This window comes from Carassius gibelio, chromosome A11 (genome assembly GCF_023724105.1).
Source record: "Carassius gibelio isolate Cgi1373 ecotype wild population from Czech Republic chromosome A11, carGib1.2-hapl.c, whole genome shotgun sequence".
NCBI classification, from domain to species: domain Eukaryota; kingdom Metazoa; phylum Chordata; class Actinopteri; order Cypriniformes; family Cyprinidae; genus Carassius; species Carassius gibelio.
In genome coordinates, this window is record NC_068381.1 from 16,088,531 (window position 1) to 16,107,266 (window position 18,736).

At 38.6% G+C, this 18,736-nt stretch overlaps 1 protein-coding gene across 1 annotated transcript; it reads right to left on the reverse strand.

Annotated features, from left to right (window-relative positions):
- Nucleotides 1-11,443: 11,443 nt before the first annotated feature.
- krt99 (keratin 99) lies at nucleotides 11,444-17,437 on the reverse strand. The gene is made up of 9 exons (XM_052610109.1): nucleotides 17,143-17,437; nucleotides 16,314-16,439; nucleotides 15,996-16,078; nucleotides 15,681-15,837; nucleotides 15,432-15,593; nucleotides 14,800-14,925; nucleotides 12,391-12,611; nucleotides 12,192-12,277; nucleotides 11,444-12,089 (listed from the first exon to the last, which is right to left on the reverse strand). Exons 1-9 carry the CDS (start codon nucleotides 17,425-17,427, stop codon nucleotides 11,983-11,985), a joined length of 1,353 nt encoding a protein of 450 aa, XP_052466069.1. The 5' UTR covers nucleotides 17,428-17,437; the 3' UTR covers nucleotides 11,444-11,982.
- Nucleotides 17,438-18,736: the final 1,299 nt, after the last annotated feature.

Below are 18,736 nucleotides of genomic sequence, written 5' to 3' on the forward strand. Positions count from 1 at the left end.
CCTGAAAACTTTGTCTCTTCTGACAGAAAGTCAGCGTTCCATTTCATCCCAAAGGTGATCGATGGGGTTCAGGTGTGGTCTTTGTGCAGGCCAAACAAACTCTTCTTGACTTTAGTGACATTGCTTTGTGAACCAAAATGTTGTTGGAAGCACAGAATAACATTGTTTGTATTAGCATTAAGGTTCGTTCTCACTTGAATTAAGAGCCTTACTAATGCTATTAATTATAAGGGGGTGACCACATAATCTTGTTAAGTCAAATGCAATATAAAGACATGATATTACACACCTTCTGTAATAATTGGTCTCAGAATTTTAATTTGTCATGATCATATTTTGTCAAGGATTTAACCTGTCATGCAGAGGCAAAACTCAAACTAGAATCATGGGTGGATTCTTCAATCTGTTGTTTGCAGGATTAAATGGTTAGTTCAACCAAAAATGAAAATTAAGCCATAAATTACTCAACTTGAAGTCATCCTATGTGTATAAGACATTCTTCTTTCATACAAATTCATTTGGAGTTATTTTGAAAATTGTCTGATATTTCAAGCTGTTGGATGCAACTCAGCGGGTGTTGCAATGCTTCGGTCCTTGAGAAGTTTAAAGGGGTAGTTCACCCAAAAATTTAAATTATGTCATTAATAACTCACCCTCATGTCGTTCCAAACCCGTGAGACCTCCGTTTATCTTCTGAACACAGTTTAAGATATTTTAGATTTAATTCGAGAGCTCTCAGTCCCTCCATTGAAGCTGTGTGTACGGTATACTGTCCATGTCCAGAAAGGTAAGAAAAACATCATCAAAGTAGTCCATGTGACATCAGAGGGTCAGTTAGAATTTGTTGAAGCATCGAAAATACATTTTGGTCCAAAAATAACAAAAACGATGACTTTATTAATCATTGTCTTCTCTTTCGGGTCTGTTGTGTGAGTGTGTTCATGATGTTATTTTTGGACCAAAATGTATTTTCGATGCTTCAACAAATTCTAACTGACCCTCTGATGTCACATGGACTACTTTGAAGATGTTTTTATTACCTCTCTGGACATGGACAGTATACCATACATCAGGGGCGTAGCCATCTTTTCAGAAGTGAGGAGGACAGAAATTACACATACATATACACACGCGCACACACACACACACACACACACACACACACACACACACACACACACATATATATATATATGTACATGTATATATGTATAATATATATGTTTTGTATATATGTTACATATATTATGTGTTACAAACACGCCAGGTTCCACCTCCACACAATCACAGCGTACACCCTCACCTGAGTATTAAACCATCACCACCTGATCCTCATCACCAGCCATCCACCACAGCACCATAAAAGCCACACACACGCACCCAGTCATTGTCTGGTTTCGTTCGCGACAAGATCATTCATCTGTGCTAACTATAAGGACTAACTCCTCTTTACCTTCTCTCCAAGGATAAACTCCGAAGACTCCTCCTCCATCTTCTCTCCAAGGATAACTCCCGAAGACTCCTCTAAGCCCCAACGGTGCGTGTGTGTGGTCACTACCTTCCCGGCACGGATCCCAACACCCATCCACTCCTCACTACCTGCTCCTCTGCTTGTGTCTATAAATAAACATCTACTTCATCTGTTACTCCTCTGTCTCCGAGTGATCCGTAACAGATGACCGGACAAACACCGAGAGACACAGGCAATGAGCCTCACGGACCCCTTCCAGGAATTAGTTGATGCTCTCCGTCGGACGCTCATGTCAGCACCCGCATCACCACCACCAGCGAGCACTTCCGCTACCCCCGTCATCCCTCCTTCACCTGCCGTGCACGCCAGTCCCATCCCTACTCTGGTTCGGCGGAGGAATGAAGCGGTTTCCTGCTTCAGTGTTTACTGGTCCTGGAGATGCAACCGCTCTCATATCCAACGGACCGATCCAAGGTAGCTTTCATAATTTCCCAGTTACAAGGCAAGGCATTGCAGTGGGCAGATTCTCTCTGGACTCAGAATAACCCTGTTACCCAGTCATATTCTAGCTTCATCGAACATTTCCGGGAAGTTTTCGGCAAACCTGCCTGGGACTCCTCTAGGGTGAGAGACTATACAATTTGAAACATGGGAAAATGTCTGTCAATGATTATGCCTTGCAGTTCAGAACTCTGGCGGCCTCCAGTGGGTGGAACGAACAGGCCCTGCTCACTACCTATCGTCAAGGACTGGAACACAGAGTGTGGTTGCATCTCGCTGCATACTAGGATACCATCGGCCTCGAGCGATTCATCCAGCTATTCATCCGCTTCGCCACTCGTATGCAGTCATGCTTAGAAGAGCACCAGGTCCAGGCGCATTCCTCCACACCGCTCTGCCGACCAGAGAACGTCAGCTCCCCAGAACCAGCCAACGAACCCATGCTCGTATACTCTTACCGCATCACTATGGTGGAGCGTCAAAGACGGCTGTACTGTGCAGCTTCGGGGCATACCATAGCTGGATGCCCCCGTTCGTCGTGCCATCCTTCCCTCACGATATCAAATGAAACCACTCACCACTGTTGTGGCACTTACTGCGGCTGATGTATCTCTTCCAGTTTCCGCCCTCCTCGATTCTGGGTCAGCCGGCAACTTCATCTCCAGCGCCCTCTGCCGTCAGCTCAGCCTCCCAACCACGGCCACACCGGCCGCTTACCAAATCCACACAATCACCGGCAGGCCGCTAAGCAAGAAATATGTACGCCACTGCGTGGGCCCCATCTCCCTTCAAATAGGACTTCTTCACCACGAGGACATCCATCTGCTGGTTCTGGAGGATTCCACCGCTGATGTCATCCTAGGGCGCCCATGGTTGGAGCAGCAAAACCAGGTAATCTCCTGGAAGACCGGAGAAATCCTGAAGTGGGGCGAAGCCTGCTTTCAATCATGTATCTCCGGCTGTCCTGTTCCAGTGGAACGTCCCCCCGAATCACTACCAGTCTACTCCAGCTCCATTGAAAGCCCTGTCGAGAACCAGTCCATCTCCATACCCTAGTGCTACCCCCCCTTCAGCGATGTCTTCTGCCCGAAGCGGGCCTCCAAGCTGCCTCCACACTGGCCGTGGGACTGTGCAATAGACACCAGCGGCACCAGGGGGGGTCTTGGGGGGTCTCAAGACCCTGCCAAAAAATGCCTTGACCCCCCATTTGACCCCCCAGCCTCTTCCTGATTAAAAAATATATATATTCGGGATAAAGATCCAAAAATGTTTCTCTTCAAACTACGCAGAACAATAATAAATAATAATTATTTCGACATTTTTACTCATACACTGAACCGAGAACCGTTTCTGTCGGACGCGTCCGATTCGAAAACCGATGAGCTGATGATAACTGCGCATGCGTGATTCAGCGTGAAGCAGACTGACACAGAGCACATCTGAACCGAACTGATTCTTTTGGTGATTGATTCTGAACTGATTCTTTGCTAATGTTATAAGCGCGGGTAACCCAAAGGCTTGAATGAAGGGCAATCATCGCCAATGACGGCATTACATCGAGCGCAAAAGAACCGGTGAACCATTTTTTTTTTCAGCTGGTTTATTTGATCGAATTGTCCGAAAGAACCGGTTCACTTGAGCACCTGCTCCTTTGCCCCTTAAGTGCCCTTTTGTCAAAGCAAAATTTCCTCAATTTTTTTTGTAATAACATAAACTTTTGTGAATGCCTGCCCACGCCCAATCATAATATTAGTACAATTTATTAATAATAATTTAGCCGTAAATAAAATGACCAACATGATGACCGTTCACCTGACTACGACCTCATCCAACCGGGAAGATTCCTCATGCTGCACGCGCATTTTTTAATTGCTAGAGGATATTTTCAACATCGTGGCAGCTGGTAAGTGGTGTTTCATTCTCAGCGAAGTGATTTTGGTGTTTATTTACTTATTATTATTTTACAAGAACGATGTGATGTGAGAACATGCAGATATGTTGCTGTGTGTAGCCTGTAGTGTAGAAGTAACACTAACGTTAGCTGTTTGAGGGAGAAAAGTTTCACAGGCATCGAGGGGTCTGGTCTTTTTTATGTTATTTGAATAAACTTTTATTATATTACAGTACTTATTTATTTTTAACACGTAAAAATAATTATCACAACACTGGTAAGGCTTATTCAGATTTTCTCATTCTCTGAATTATCATTATAAAAATAAAAACAATTCAGAAATGAATTAAAATATAATTATATTTTAAATGTGATGCAAATATTTTTTCTACAAAAGCAACAGTGTTTACAACAGCAAGACCACTTTAGCCTGTAAACTCAATAATATCTACCTGGAAATAAATGTACAAAATATCAATGTCAATAAAAATGCATAATATACCTGACATGAAAGTGCTGTGTGAAGGATATGAATAACAAATGTAGCCTGTCATTTGTTTACATTGCAAAGGTGTTTTTGTTGTTTAGTAGCAGAAATATGCAGTTATTAGCCATGTCCATTGTATTTTTTGTTGGTTTTCATGAGACCCCCCTTGAAAAGACCAGGACCCCCCATTGCCCCCCCAATCAAAATTGTCTGGAGCCGCCACTGGCAATAGATCTGCTGCCGGGTGAACCAGTGCCAAAGGGACGGATTTATCCCTTATCCGTTCGAGAGGAGAAGGCCATGGAGGATTACATCAGGGAGGCGCTAGCTCAAGGATACATCCGCCCATCTACCTCCCCTGCTGCTTCCAGTTTCTTCTTCGTGGCCAAGAAGGATGGAGGTTTACGGCCTTGTATCGATTATAGAGCCCTTAACAAGATAACTCAGAAGTTTCGTTATCCTCTTCCCCTCGTCCCAGCGGCCCTGGAACATCTCCGTGGTGCCACTGTGTTCACCAAGTTGGACCTCCGCAGCGCGTATAACCTCATCCGGATACATGAGGGGGACGAGTGGAAGACCGCCTTCATCCCCCCTACTGGTCACTACGACTATTACGTTATGCCGTATGGTCTTGTAAACACCCCCTCCGTATTCCAGGATTTCATACACGAGGTGCTCCGGGATTTCCTCCATCAGTTCGTCCTAGTCTATATTGATGACATCTTGATATACTCCCGGAGCCAGGCAGAACATCAACGCCACGTTGCGGAGGTCCTGCAACGGCTGAGGGACTACCAGCTCTACCTAAAAGCAAAGAAGTGTTCATTCCATCAACCCTCAGTGCAGTTCCTTGGATATACCATCGACCGCAGTGGCATCCGGATGGACGAGGGGAAGGTAAGCACTGTCAGGGACTGGCCCATTCTTACCACTATAAAGGAACTGCCGTAATTCTTTGGCTTTGCCAACTTTTTTAGACGATTCATTCAGAATTTTAGTACTATCACCAGTCCTCTTACCAACCTCCTTCGTCAGAAGCCCAAGTCCCTGTCATGGACTCCTGCCACTACCGAAGCCTTCCAGGCCTTGAAGCTGGCCTTCATGACCGCCCCACTCCTCATGCATCCAGACCCAGACTTACCATTCGTTGTGGAAGTGGACGCCTCTACCACCGGAGTGGGTACTCGGCTACCAACCACCTCTATTCCCCTGGTCTGGATAGCCCTCTGATGTTCCCGCGGTCGACTATTGGTTCCAGGAGAGCGAGAGGGTCTGGGACACAGCCCATCACCAACTGCAAGGGGCGCTCCACAGAAGCAGGACGGCAGCCGACCTTCGCCGTTCCGAGGCCCCCCAGTATCAACCCGGTCAGAAGGTCTGGCTGTTTACCCGGGACATCCGCCTGCGTCTACCTTGCCGCAAGCTCAGTCCCAGATTCATTGGCCCGTTCACTATCACCCAGCAGATCAATCCGGTCACCTACAAACTTCAACTTCCCCCTGAGTACCGGATTCACCCCACTTTCCATGTCTCACTCCTTAAACCTCACCATCCTTCTGTTCTTCCCTCCACAGAACCTGGCGAGACAGAAGCCCCCCCTCCTCTCCTCCTAGATGACGGCGCAGCCTACTCGGTCAAGGACATCCTGGACTCCCGGCGGCGTGGTGGACAACTGGAATACTTAGTGGACTGGGAAGGATACGGTCCAGAGGAACGTTCCTGGGTCCTACGCAACGACATCTTGGATCCCACCTTGCTGGATACCTTCCACACCATACACCCCAACCGACCTGCTCCCAGAGGAAGAGGACACCCACCTCGTCGTCGGGGTCCCCGGCCCTCAGGAGCGGGCCCTGGGGAGGGGGCTACTGTTACAAACACCCCAGGTTCCACCTCCACACAATCACAGTGCACACCCTCACCTGAGTATCCCAGTCATAGTCCGGTCACGTTCGCGACAAGATCATTCATCTGCGCTAACTATAAGGACTAACTCCTCTTTACCTTCTCTCCAAGGATAAACTCCGAAGACTCCTCCTCCATCTTCTCTCCAAGGATAACTCCCGAAGAATCCTCTAAGCCCCAACAGTGCGTGTGTGTGGTCACTACCTTCCCGGCACGGATCCCAACACCCATCCACTCCTCACTACCTGCTCCTCTGCTTGTGTCTATAAATAAACATCTACTTCATCTGTTACTCCTCTGTCTCCGAGTGATCCGTAACATTATGTATATGTATATGTAATGTACATTTCAATATAAAATTTCTGTAATATATATAGACTACCAATCAACAGTTTTTGAACAGTAAGATTTGTAATGTTTTTAAAGAAGTCTCCTCTGCTCACCAAGCCTGCATATATCTGATCCAAAATACAACAAAAGCAGTAATATTGTGTAATATTTGTATATATTTGTATTTTAAACTTTTTAAAATGGAATGTATTCCTGTGCCCAAAGCTGTATTTTCAGCATCATTACTCTAGTCTTCAGTTTCACATCCTTCAGAAATCACTCATATATGATGATTAGCTGATTATCAATATTTAAAACATGAATATTTTTCAGAATTCTCTGAAAAGAAGGATCAAAATATCAGTATTTATGTGAAATAAAAAGCTTTAGAAACATTATACTCTATATCATTCAAAAGCTTAGAGTCTGTATAATTTTTTTTTTTTTTTGGAAAATAAATTATAGAAATGAATACTTTTAAACCCTTTAATAGAAAGCGCGCCAATAAAAAATAGTGTCACACACGGCTCTGGGGGGTGAACAAATGCCTTCCATAGCGAATCGATGCGTTTTTGTAAGAACAATATCCATATACAAAATGTAATAATCACTTGAATTTAGCTTGTGAATTTAGCTTGTGCTCACCGTTGTAAACGGAAGGAGGATGTATGAGGTCAGCATTGCACCTGCGACGCTCAGAAGTAATGCATGCGTTAATGCGGTGGAGAGATCAAAACAATGGTCAAAGAGGATTTGTAAAGAAGAATGATGGAGGATTTCAATATAAGCAAAGAGGAGACTGGTTTTCCTTTTGCTATACGTTTTGAATATGGATATTTTTCTTAAATAAATACATCGATTCACTACAGGAGGAGACCCTTTTTTTGTGAGACCCTTTTTTTCAATGGATGAGCTTTTTATTAAACTTCTAATGGACCGATGCAGTGCAGCACCCGCTGAGTTGCATTAAATGGCTTCAAAAATCAAAGACAATTTTTTAAATAACTCCAACTGTATTTGTCTGAAAGAAGATCATATATACCTAGGATAACATCAGGGTAATTTGTGGCTTAATTTTCTTTTTTGGTTGAACTAACCCTTTAACTGTTCAGGCGCGTGATTAAAGAGCAGATCATTTGTAATATATATATATATATATATATATATATATAGATAGATAGATAGATAGATAGATAGATAGATAGATAGATAGATAGATAGATAGATAGATAGATAGATAGATAGATAGATAGATTTTTTTTTTTTTTTTTTTTTTTTTTTTTTTTACTTTTCCAGTTTTCTGGGCCACCGGAAATTTTTTGATCACCAATAAATCATTGAGAATTATTTAATAAAACAATAGGTACAATTATAGGTTAAATATTAAGCATAACTAAATTAAATTAAACTAAATTAATGATAAAGAAAAAGAATAGGGAGAAAATGACAGTGTGTCAATTATGCACCAAAATAATAACAACAGATTGGGGATGCAACAATATAGTTAGCACACACTTCAATACAGACCTCTTTTTTTCCAAAACATATTAACAAAAAAAAAAAAAAAAAAAAACGTGTAAACTTCCTTACACTAGATAAAAATGTGGATTTATATGCCTTCTTTAAAAAAAACTGAGAGAAGTATTATTTTTTCCTATTTTTTACCCAGAATAGGATGGGTTGGTCATTATTGAGTGCTATAAACACATGTAATGTCTGTTTCATTCATACTGGAAGCCAGAGAATACCTTATTATGTATAATAAGTAAAATAAAGCCTGTGGTACACATAACTTGCTGATACGTTTGCGTTTTGTTCTACAATGTAGACTGCACACACTCACAGCCCAAATGCTCTTTTCTTATTAAAAAAATGAACATAACTGCTTCAGAATTTGTGTTTTAGGTATGGTACGAATGCATGTGATTTATGTTGTAGAAGAAAACAGCATGTGTTGCTATTTCAAATGCACACACAGAGCCAATTCTGAGAGGAATAAAACACTGAGAGGAATAAAACACTGAGGAGAATTATTTAAAACGCAAACTGAAAAACCACAGTTCACAAGTGCATATTGAACTGTGAATGTGGTTGTGATTATGTATATGTACTTCTGTGTATAGGCTACTTTATGTATATGTATATAATGTTTAATGTTTTTGAAAGTCTGTTAAGGCTGCATTTATTTGAATATACATTCAAAATCTTGTGAAAGATTATTGTGAATTATTATTAGACTAGTTTTGGCTGCTTAATATTTTTGTGGATACTTTGATACACTACCATTTAAAAGTTTGGGTAAAAAAAATTTAAGTGAATTTAAACGGTTGAGACATTTAATATTATTATTACAAAATATTTATATTTCAAATAAATGCTGTTTGTTTGAGTTTTCTATTCATTAAAGAAAAAAAATGTCAACATGAATAATAATAAAATATTTATTGAGCAGTAAATTAGTATATTAGAATGAATTCTGAAGGATCATGACACTGAAGACTGGAGTAATGTTGCTGAAAATTCAGCTTTGCATCACAGAAATAAATTAAATTTTTATATATTTTAAAATAAAAAAAACTTAACTTAAATTGTACTAATATTTCACAATATTACTGCATTTTCGATCGAATAAATGCAGCCTAGGTGAACATAAGAGGAGAGACTTCTTTCAAAACCAAGTCTGTAATGCACTCTGTATTCTGTAAATATCTTTTATTCTGTTGTCTATGAGCTACACAAACAAGGATTTCTATTCTGAAGTAAAAGATCTTTGAAGACTATGAGAAAATTCCACTGGTGCATAGATCATGTTGGTTTCTCTGTGAGGCAGAGCAGTTGTGCTGAACGTGCATCTGTCATGAGTGTGAGGGCTTGAATCAACTTGACCAAACCTGTTTCAAACTCGTTTCAGTTATTAATCTGATGCTATCATTCAAGCCAGAGCTGTTTCGCCTAGGGCCTGGAAATAGTGAATTCATATTTTTTTATTATGTTTATAACTTTTCATAAAGATGAGGTCTTTTCGAAATGTTAACCTCAAAAATGAATTCTTTTTGTCAGCCATTCTGCTCAATGTGAATCGGAAGGAACTTTGACATCTGGCCTCTAATATCTGTCTACACCCAGATTATATAAAAAATAAAGGAGGGGAGTGCCGAACATGCCCCGAAATATGCTTTCAGAGAAATTGAATAATGTTTGGATTAAATCAGAAATAAATTAAACAATAGTCACAAAATATCTTCCATACTGAGAAACCTCAAAGCCTTAATGGATTTTTTTTAAATATCGCTCAAGATTCTGTTGTGTATGATTGTGTGAATAAAGGGGTTTGATTCCTGTCCGATTTGTCAAAAACCAGTTAACAATAAACTGCAAAAGATGAATAAAGGAAACAGTGTCCTTAACAAAACTGTATTTTTTATTTTTTTGTATTAAATTTTTTACCTGAATTCAGGCACGTTGTGAACACAATATGAAACCTGTTCAGATCTATCACACATCTACAAATATATATGTCAATATTACACCAATATTAACAATTATTTAACCATTAACCAAACCATTTCCGTTGTGTTATCCATTGGACTTAGTAGAACATATATGGATTTAACATGTATTTAATTATTTTATGAAATAAAAATTACATGACATGGCTTTAGCATGTGCTTGACGCAACTGTATATGTTAAACTTATATTAAATTATTTGTAATCTTTTTTTCTTTCTTTTTTTTTTTTACTTGTGTTGTAATTTAAGAAATAAAATGTTTAGCAGAAATATGCATTAGTCAAGCTCAGGTACTTGATCGCATATGCAATTAACAGTAAACTTACATGAGGGTGCCAAATTTTTGTCCATTTTCGAGGTTCTGATCATATAATTTATAAAATATAAAATGCAAAGAATAATTTTCTGCATCATTACTCCAGTTATCAGTGTCACACGATTCTTCAGAAATCATTACAATTTGATGTGATGCTCAAGAAACATTTCTGATTATCATCAATGTCATATTTAGTGTGGAAATGATGATACATTTTATTTTTCATGATTCTTTGGTAAATGTACAGTTCAATCAACAGCATTTATTATCATTTATCAATTATATTGATCAAATGTGTTAAAGCACTCATTAAATATAAATATTTTGTAACATTGTAAATGTCTTCACTCTTCACTCACTTTTCATCACTTTAATATATGATGAATGAAATTACTAATTTTTCACAGCGCTCAGATATGGCACAAAAATGGCAACATCCACTCAAAATAACGTAATTTTATTTTAAATCAACTTTATGTTCACTTAATTATGATACTGTGATTTCCATCTTTGTGGATTAAGCATTTGATATATGATAGGGATATTTACTGCATAACAGGAATGTCAATTGGGACTGTCACAGCACACACACACACACACACACACACAGTGGCCAGTATGATGCACTCAGAGAGAGTTGGGCCTACATATCTATAATTGGATTTGAAGTACATATCAATATTTTGATATGTTTATTTGCTTTTATTTATTTATATTTTATTGTTTGTGCTTTTTTCTTCTTTTATAAAACTCTTCATTGTTTTTATCTAATTAATTTTACTTGACTAATTTATTTTAATCAACAACCATTTCCTGACACAAGTGATGTTAATATTTTATTTTCGTTTAGTATAAAAAAACCTCACATTCACCCTCCCTTCACGATTTTACTCTCATAATTTTAACCCTTACCTGTGTGTAAGACTACAGGCGAGCTTTAAATTGACGTACTGTGACACCTAGTGGCTAAAATCACACCAGTAATTGGTTAAAACTCTGAAAGGTGACTGGATGACAAAAAAGAAACACTAAATTTACAATGAATCATGAACACATTTTATTCTTAGTGCAAGAAAAAAAAATCCAACAGTCCCAACAATCCCAATATTCCCACAATCCAACAATCCCAATATTCCCACAGAATAATGACTGATCCTGATTTGTTGTATTTAATCTTTTCATTAGGATGTCAACAAGTACTCTTTTTCCCAGTACATGTCATGGCTGGGATTTCTAAACTGCCTAAAATGTCCAGGTTTTGTCTTTGTTTTTCTGTTGATGTGCTCTCAACAGTTCTCATGTATTATGTGTGAATTTGCATTGCTTTGATCATTCTCTGTAGATCCCACCTTCTCGCCTGCCACGATTGATTGATTATGTACAATGCCTGCATACTATTTGCCAAACTACTTTTCAAGCGTTACCGTCAGCATGTATGAAAACAACAGGAAAATACAGGCCATTTAGAAATCCCAGCCAGGGTAAAAGAGGACGTATGATCACCCTAGCGTTAGCATTTGTCTGAATAATGTAGATTACATGTAAAATTGTTTTTGCTGTTCCATTATCTCCTCAGTCAATTTCTTCGATTTGTTCCTCAACAGAAGAAGATACGACTTTACCATCCACAAGCTGCTCCTCAATGATCTTCTTTCTGACCTGGCGATGAGACTTTTGCTCTATAAGGGTTCAACAGACACATATTACTGTCTGGTTTCATTCATTTATACACTGCATTGGCTGAATGAACGGACCAATGGAGAGCATTTGATTTCACTCACCTTCCTCTTCCACGTTCTCCACCGTTTCGGTCACCGTTTCTGTCTCAGTTTCAGTCGTGTAAGGTTCCGATGTGCAGATGAAGATCCTACAGGAAACAGTAATATGCTCTGAGTCTCAACGTTGATTCAGTGCATGATCTCACCAACTTAACTGACATTCAGTTTACTGAAACCGGCAAAACAAATCTGTTCTACATACGTGTGATCTTCTCCATCCAGCAGCCTCCTGTACTCAGCGATCTCCATCTCCAGCCTCATCTTGATGTCCAGCAGTATCTGGTACTCTGAAGCCTGTTGTTGGATGTTGGCACTGAGTTTCTGTAGCTCCTCCTGCAGGTGGTCTATACGCAACTGCAGCTGACTCAGCTGGTCCGCATAGCGCAGGCTTACATCAGCCAGACTCTGCTCCAGGTTTTGTTTCTGTGCAGAATGAGTATACACATAGTACGTAAATTAAATACCGAAGTGGAAAAATCATAATATAACCCATGTTAAGTCCAGTAGTTATGGCGAGCGTCGGTTTATGGGGTGCAGTCTAACATGTGTTAATGCTTAGGTTTTTTTTTTAAATGCATACATTTTTCACATAATTTACCTTTACTGCACATTACACTGTACCTTCTCTGAGAAACACGCTGATCATTTCCTTATTTTATGAAGCCCTGCCTTCAGAAAAGGCGATGGGCTCTGATTGGTCAGCTAGCCCAGTATGTTGTGATTGGCTAAACCGTCTTTAGCACACATCCAAACGTCCCGCCCCTCAGCTCAGCAGCATGTGCTCCAGCTGTATTGTAAACGATGGCATTGTTAATATCGCTTATCAATTTGAGCCTGATTGAGAAGCAGATTATATTATTGAAGAGAAACCTGTGCAAACACGGCTTTTTAATGGTAGGCCTATGTTTTTTGTTTGTTGTCTCATACTTTTAGATGCGCTGTTGTTTGTAAATGCTACTGCTTCTGTTAGCTTTTAATACAGTTTATGGTTTTATCCTGTTTAAAGCTCTAATACAGTAGGGCAACTGCACCGTGTCCATATTTAACGCTTCTCATAGTTATGTGAAAATATGTGTATAAATGTAACAGTTCATTGCTAGAGCTGAAATGAATGAGAGAGAGAGATGCAGAACAGGGGGACGTTTGGAACAGTATTAAGAACCGCCGCTTTAGAACATTTATTCTGAAACTTGTGAATCCATTATAATTATTAGAAGACAGTTTCGCAATTCATATATAAACAGATTTTTATGTGCATTTCTAGTTTTATCTTCCTCTTCTCTAAAGCAGCACAGTGTAGCCTCGCCCCCTTTCCTGCCTTTCCCCTAGGGCAGGGTTTATTTGGGTTTGTGATGTCATGAACCCGGGAAGTAACTCGATGTAGTCCTTACCAGCCGTTTTTGTTGGCATTAAACTGCCAGAATTTTAAAAGACAATATCTCTGTTTGTATTGAACTTTCAGCTTCGTAACTTTGCAGAAATTGTTTATGCCCAAAGAATAACATTACACACTAACATTAAATAAGTGGAATTGCAATGAACCACCCATTTAAATTAGGTAATTTCAACTTTTTATCTCTCGATTGTGGCTTTATGATTCTTGCCATTGTGACTTTATATCTCGCAATTCTGACTTCTTTTCTCAGAATAAATAAATAAAGCCAGAATTGCAAAATATAAACTTGCTTTTGTGTGTCCAACTTGAACATGAGTGTAACCTGTATAGGGGACCTTTTTAACTCATACGTGAATCTCAAATCCAGAGATTCTTACCGAAATGACTGATGCAGAAGTATATTTTAAACCAAGCAGCTTTCTGTTTTGCAAGTTTATATCTTGCAATTCGGATTTCATTTGTCAGAACTGTGAGATTGCAGATGCGAGTTATAAAATCCATTTCTGATTAAAAAAACTTCCAGTTGCTCGTTATAAGAGAAAAAAATCTGATTTGCACATTTATATCTCATAATTCTGACTTTATAATTGCGAGTTTATATCTTGCAATTCTGGCTTAATTGCTCAGAAGTGCCACTTTATATCTCTCAAATCTGAGGAAAATAAAATCTAAAGTGGGAGAAAAAAAGTCAGAATCGTGAGATAGGATGTTCTGAACAAATCGGTCGAATCAATGATTCACTGCTCAAATGAACAGTCACTTACTACATTTCTGGAATAAATAGGTTTTTGAACGTTTTTTTTTTTTTTTTTTTTTTATGTTTCAGTGACTGCTTGGTATGGAAATGACTTCTGTGTGGGTCACTTTTCAAACCAAGCAGCTTTTGTGTTTCCAAATGGAACATGAGCGAAACCGAAACCTTTTCACTCTTGCATGAACACAAATCCAGAGATTCTTACTGAAACGCAGAAGTACAGTATCTTTTAAACCAAGCAGCTTTCTGTTGGACAACAAGGTGAATTCTCACGACCAACTTATATTCCGGAAGTGGATACAATTTAACAAACAACTAAAAATGGGACTGCACCTCAAATGTAGCAACACATTTCTGTATGGAATAATAATGAAATAATGAAAATAAGCAAATATCTTCATATATCTCCTGTCGGAGAAAGGTATGGCTTCATTAAAAAACAAACCAGATAATGAGTATACCATTGTGAGAAGCCCCTGCAGCTCTATCTCCAGGCTCTGGGAACTTCTCTTCAGATCAGTGAGCTCAGTCTGAGATGTCTTGACTTCAGTATAGCTGCTGGTCACTTGAGTTTGCAACACTTCCCCCTAAAAATAATGACACAGATAAAGTAATGAGCAATACATGATAATAAAAAGAAGAATCTGTATCCTGTTTATTCTGATTATTGCCTGCTGTGTGCCTACATTTGAGTTCATAATATGTTGTATTACTACAGAATGAACTGATGATGACCCAACCCAATCTCATGAGAAAAAATGTAACTATTTTACATTTTGGCATATTGGTGGCAAATATGAATTAGTACGATTTCAGCAGTATGGAATTGTATGACTTTTACTAACCCTGAAGCTCCACCATTAGATCAAACAAAAACAAAATTCAGAAGTCTGAGGTTTTGACGGCAGAAAGACTCTGATAACTTGAATTTAGCAATCACATTCCTTTTATACTGCCATTGTTCTAAAGCATACCATCAGACAGCTGACATGTCACTCATTAATGTGATTTATGTATAAAAAACAATGAATTACATTCGGTCTAACATTGTTTTTCTGGAAGGTGAAGACATGAACTCGTGTTACTGGCTCACCTTGCTCTGGAACCATCTTTCAGCCTCTCTGCGGTTTTTCTCAATAAGCTTCTCATATTGAGCTCTCATCTCCTGCAGCTCCATGTCAAGGTCTGACTTAGATACACAGTCAATCTCCACGTTAACAGAGCCGCTTTGCTGCTCTCGCAACGATTGCAGATCCTGTGGAAAACGAAGGGAAGAGAAAACTGTTCTTGTGAAATAATTGGTTAATAAATCGGAGAGATTCGATTCAAATGGGAAGGTGACCTCTTCATGGCTCTTCTTGAGGTCCATCAGCTCCTCTTTCAGTTCAGTAAGCTGGTTCTCTAGATCTCCAGTGGCAAGTTTGATCTCTCCCAGAACCCCGTGCAGCCGAACCGAATCCGCTTCCACAAACACACGCAGGTTCATTTCAGTCTCACACCTGCCACAGCCAAAGAGAAAAAGGAGTATTTCATAAATTAGAATCCTGAAGATGAAGCAACCAACACTGAATATGGAATATACTGTATAATTCCACTCGAAAGTAAAAAGAAATCTGCAAACTGAAAAAGGGAAAGTGTTGGTTTACACATCACATACTTCAGTTGAAAATCATCGGCTGTGAGCTTGGCGTTGTCCAGCTTCAGACGGAGCTCATCGTTCTCCATATAACGGCTGTTAATCTTTGGACAAATGAGAATGTGTGTTTAATCAAGGGATGTTAACATATCTTTCAAATTAGCACAACGAAAATAAAAATTACTCTCAAATGAACCCGTATTTTAGGTACTTAATATTGCATGAACAAAATTGTTTGTGGTTTTTGAAACACATAGCATGGCATAATGGCATTAGATGAGGCAGCTTTCACCTCATGATATTTCAGTCATTTCAGGGGATGATTAACAGCAGCTCTACCTGTGTGCGGAGCTCCAAAATGGTTTTGAAATAAGCACTCATGTCTTTGCTCTGCATCGGCACCTTGTCATAAAACTCCTTAATTTGCAGCTCAAGTTTCTTGTTGGCCTGCTCCAAAGAGCGCACCTAAAACACAACACACATGCGCAGGTTTTCAGAAAATCATTAAAGATAAGACTAGACGGAAGCATGGCACATATAAACTCATAGATGAATGCAGCTGAATTTGCTATGTTCAGTCTTGTCTGTATCTTTTGATTTTAGGAAATACAGAAATATAGATATGATTTAGAATAACATAAATAAAAGTATTATTAAGCCTAAATATTTAGAGTAAAACCATTATAACTGATTGTATGAAAATATGTCCATTATGTTACTAAATAGTCAAATAAACAATTTCACTCAATTTAAAATTTCATTTTTTCTTATTAAAAAAAAATTTCAATCAAATTAATACGAATATCAAATAAAAATAAACCGATGTATAATTTATACATTTAATAAATGCATTGGTCCATAACAAAGGACACGCTCTTTTATGTAGAATGTTATTAAAATGTATTAACTTTTTTTTTAGGGATTTTATTCTGACTTTTACAAGATGACATTTATTAATTGTAAACGTTTTATTTTGAGTTAATATATAAGAAATCTTTTTGTTAATGACCCTATACACTAATTGTAAAAAAAAAAAAAAAAATTACCAATATAATTTTTTTAATATAAATGTGTTTTAAAAACCATTCATCAGTATTCATTAGAAGATAATTTTATTTTATCATGTCATTTCTGTTACATTTTCAAGTTAACAAATAGAAGGTGTTACCTGCTCCAGGTAAGATGCCAGGCGATCATTGAGGTTCTGCATCGTCTGCTTCTTGTTGCCATTCAGTGTGTCCTCATAACCATCCATCGTCAAGGATGAAGTGGACAAAGATCTGGAGATGTGGGCACCAAAGCCCCCAGTGCTGCCATAACTTTTTCCACTGAAAGACAAAGAGGCGCCTGAACTCCCCAATCCATTCATAACCAATCCACTAGAGGAACCCAGGCCAGATGAGCCGATCACACTCCGTGTGGTGAACATCTTACTGCTGCAACAGACCGCCATGGCTGCGTGAGAAGATCTATGGAAGTTAGTATGTCACTTCCAATGTCGAAACTTAACAAATGTCGAAACGTAAACTAATTTGCACTAAAGACAGTCTTATATAGCCCTGCTGCATCCCACAGTGTCAGATTTCCAGTTCCAGTGAATAGATGGAATGTGGGCGATTGCCTCCTGTGCCCAGATGCAAATTAAAACCATTAACTTCAAAAACTTCAATCACACCTTGGACCTTCAAAAGCCTGTAAAATGATTAATGGCTTAGAGACTAATGATTTTACTATTGAATAAACTGATTGTTTTTATTGGACATGTTCCAGTTCAAAGTAATAACAGCGGCACTTATGAAAAATGACAACTTTTTTTTCTTAGCTTAAATGCAAGCATTAATACATATTTATGTGACAGTATTAAAGTTTACATCTTAAACACATTTTCAGTTTACTTTGTGCATTCACCATAACATTCCTCAGGTTCGCTTTGTGATTTAGATAATATGACAAACATTGTTCTTTCTCAAGCTTGGAAAAAACAACACTCAAATGTGGATTCATGTGTCAGAATGAAGCAAAAACGAAATTCTTAAGTATATTTTTTTCTCCTTTAGTAGCCTAACGCCAGATCACCATCTCTTGAAATGTACAGATGTAACCCCTGATAATCAGATTAGCTGCTGCAGTTGGCAGTAAGGGGATATACCTGTTGAGTGAATGGAAATTCATTGGTAAACATGTCATGTTCTCAAAACCTTTTTGACTTCTACTGTCAGAACTTCCATGCAAATTCGTAAGGCCAACCCCATTCTGAAGAAAATCTTTCACTCAGAGGGTTTTTGCTTGTAAAAGCATGTATTCAGCTTTGGTAGATTTCCAAAATCTGTCACTTAAAAGCATCATTCTTTTGAGTAAAGACAATTATGAAGATAATTTTAATGTCAAATAGATTTGCATATAGGAGTTGTGGAAGTGTACATAAAACTGTAAGCGTAAATTAAATTTGCATGCACAAAAGAAGCTTTATAAAGGTGTAAACACATTTCAGACATAAGAAAAAATGATTTGCAGCATTTTTACTTTTACTCATAAGTATAAGTATTTCAAGTATTGTGAAACTGCAGCTTCATACTAACGCAAAATAAATATAATCTGCATTCTTCTGACATTTCTTCTGACACTAAAAGATGGTCAAAAGCACTGCAAGTCTTTTAACAGTGATTTGCAAGCGAACACAACAGTTTAAAGACTTGCAAAACAGATCGACTGCATATAACCAGTCTGTATGTGTGAAAAAACAAACTCTTGCAAATGTCTAA

What these genes read in the sequence shown, in the direction of transcription:
- krt99 (XM_052610109.1), bottom strand. Translation starts at nt 17,427, where the DNA reads ATGGCGGTCTGTTGCAGCAGTAAGATGTTCACCACACGGAGTGTGATC. An exon ending in GCCGATGATTTTCAACTGAA is followed by an intron (nt 15,838 to 15,995) that starts GTATGTGATGTG and finishes TGGCTGTGGCAG; the next exon opens with GTGTGAGACTGAAATGAACC. An exon ending in AAAGATGGTTCCAGAGCAAG is followed by an intron (nt 14,926 to 15,431) that starts GTGAGCCAGTAA and finishes CATTATTTTTAG; the next exon opens with GGGGAAGTGTTGCAAACTCA.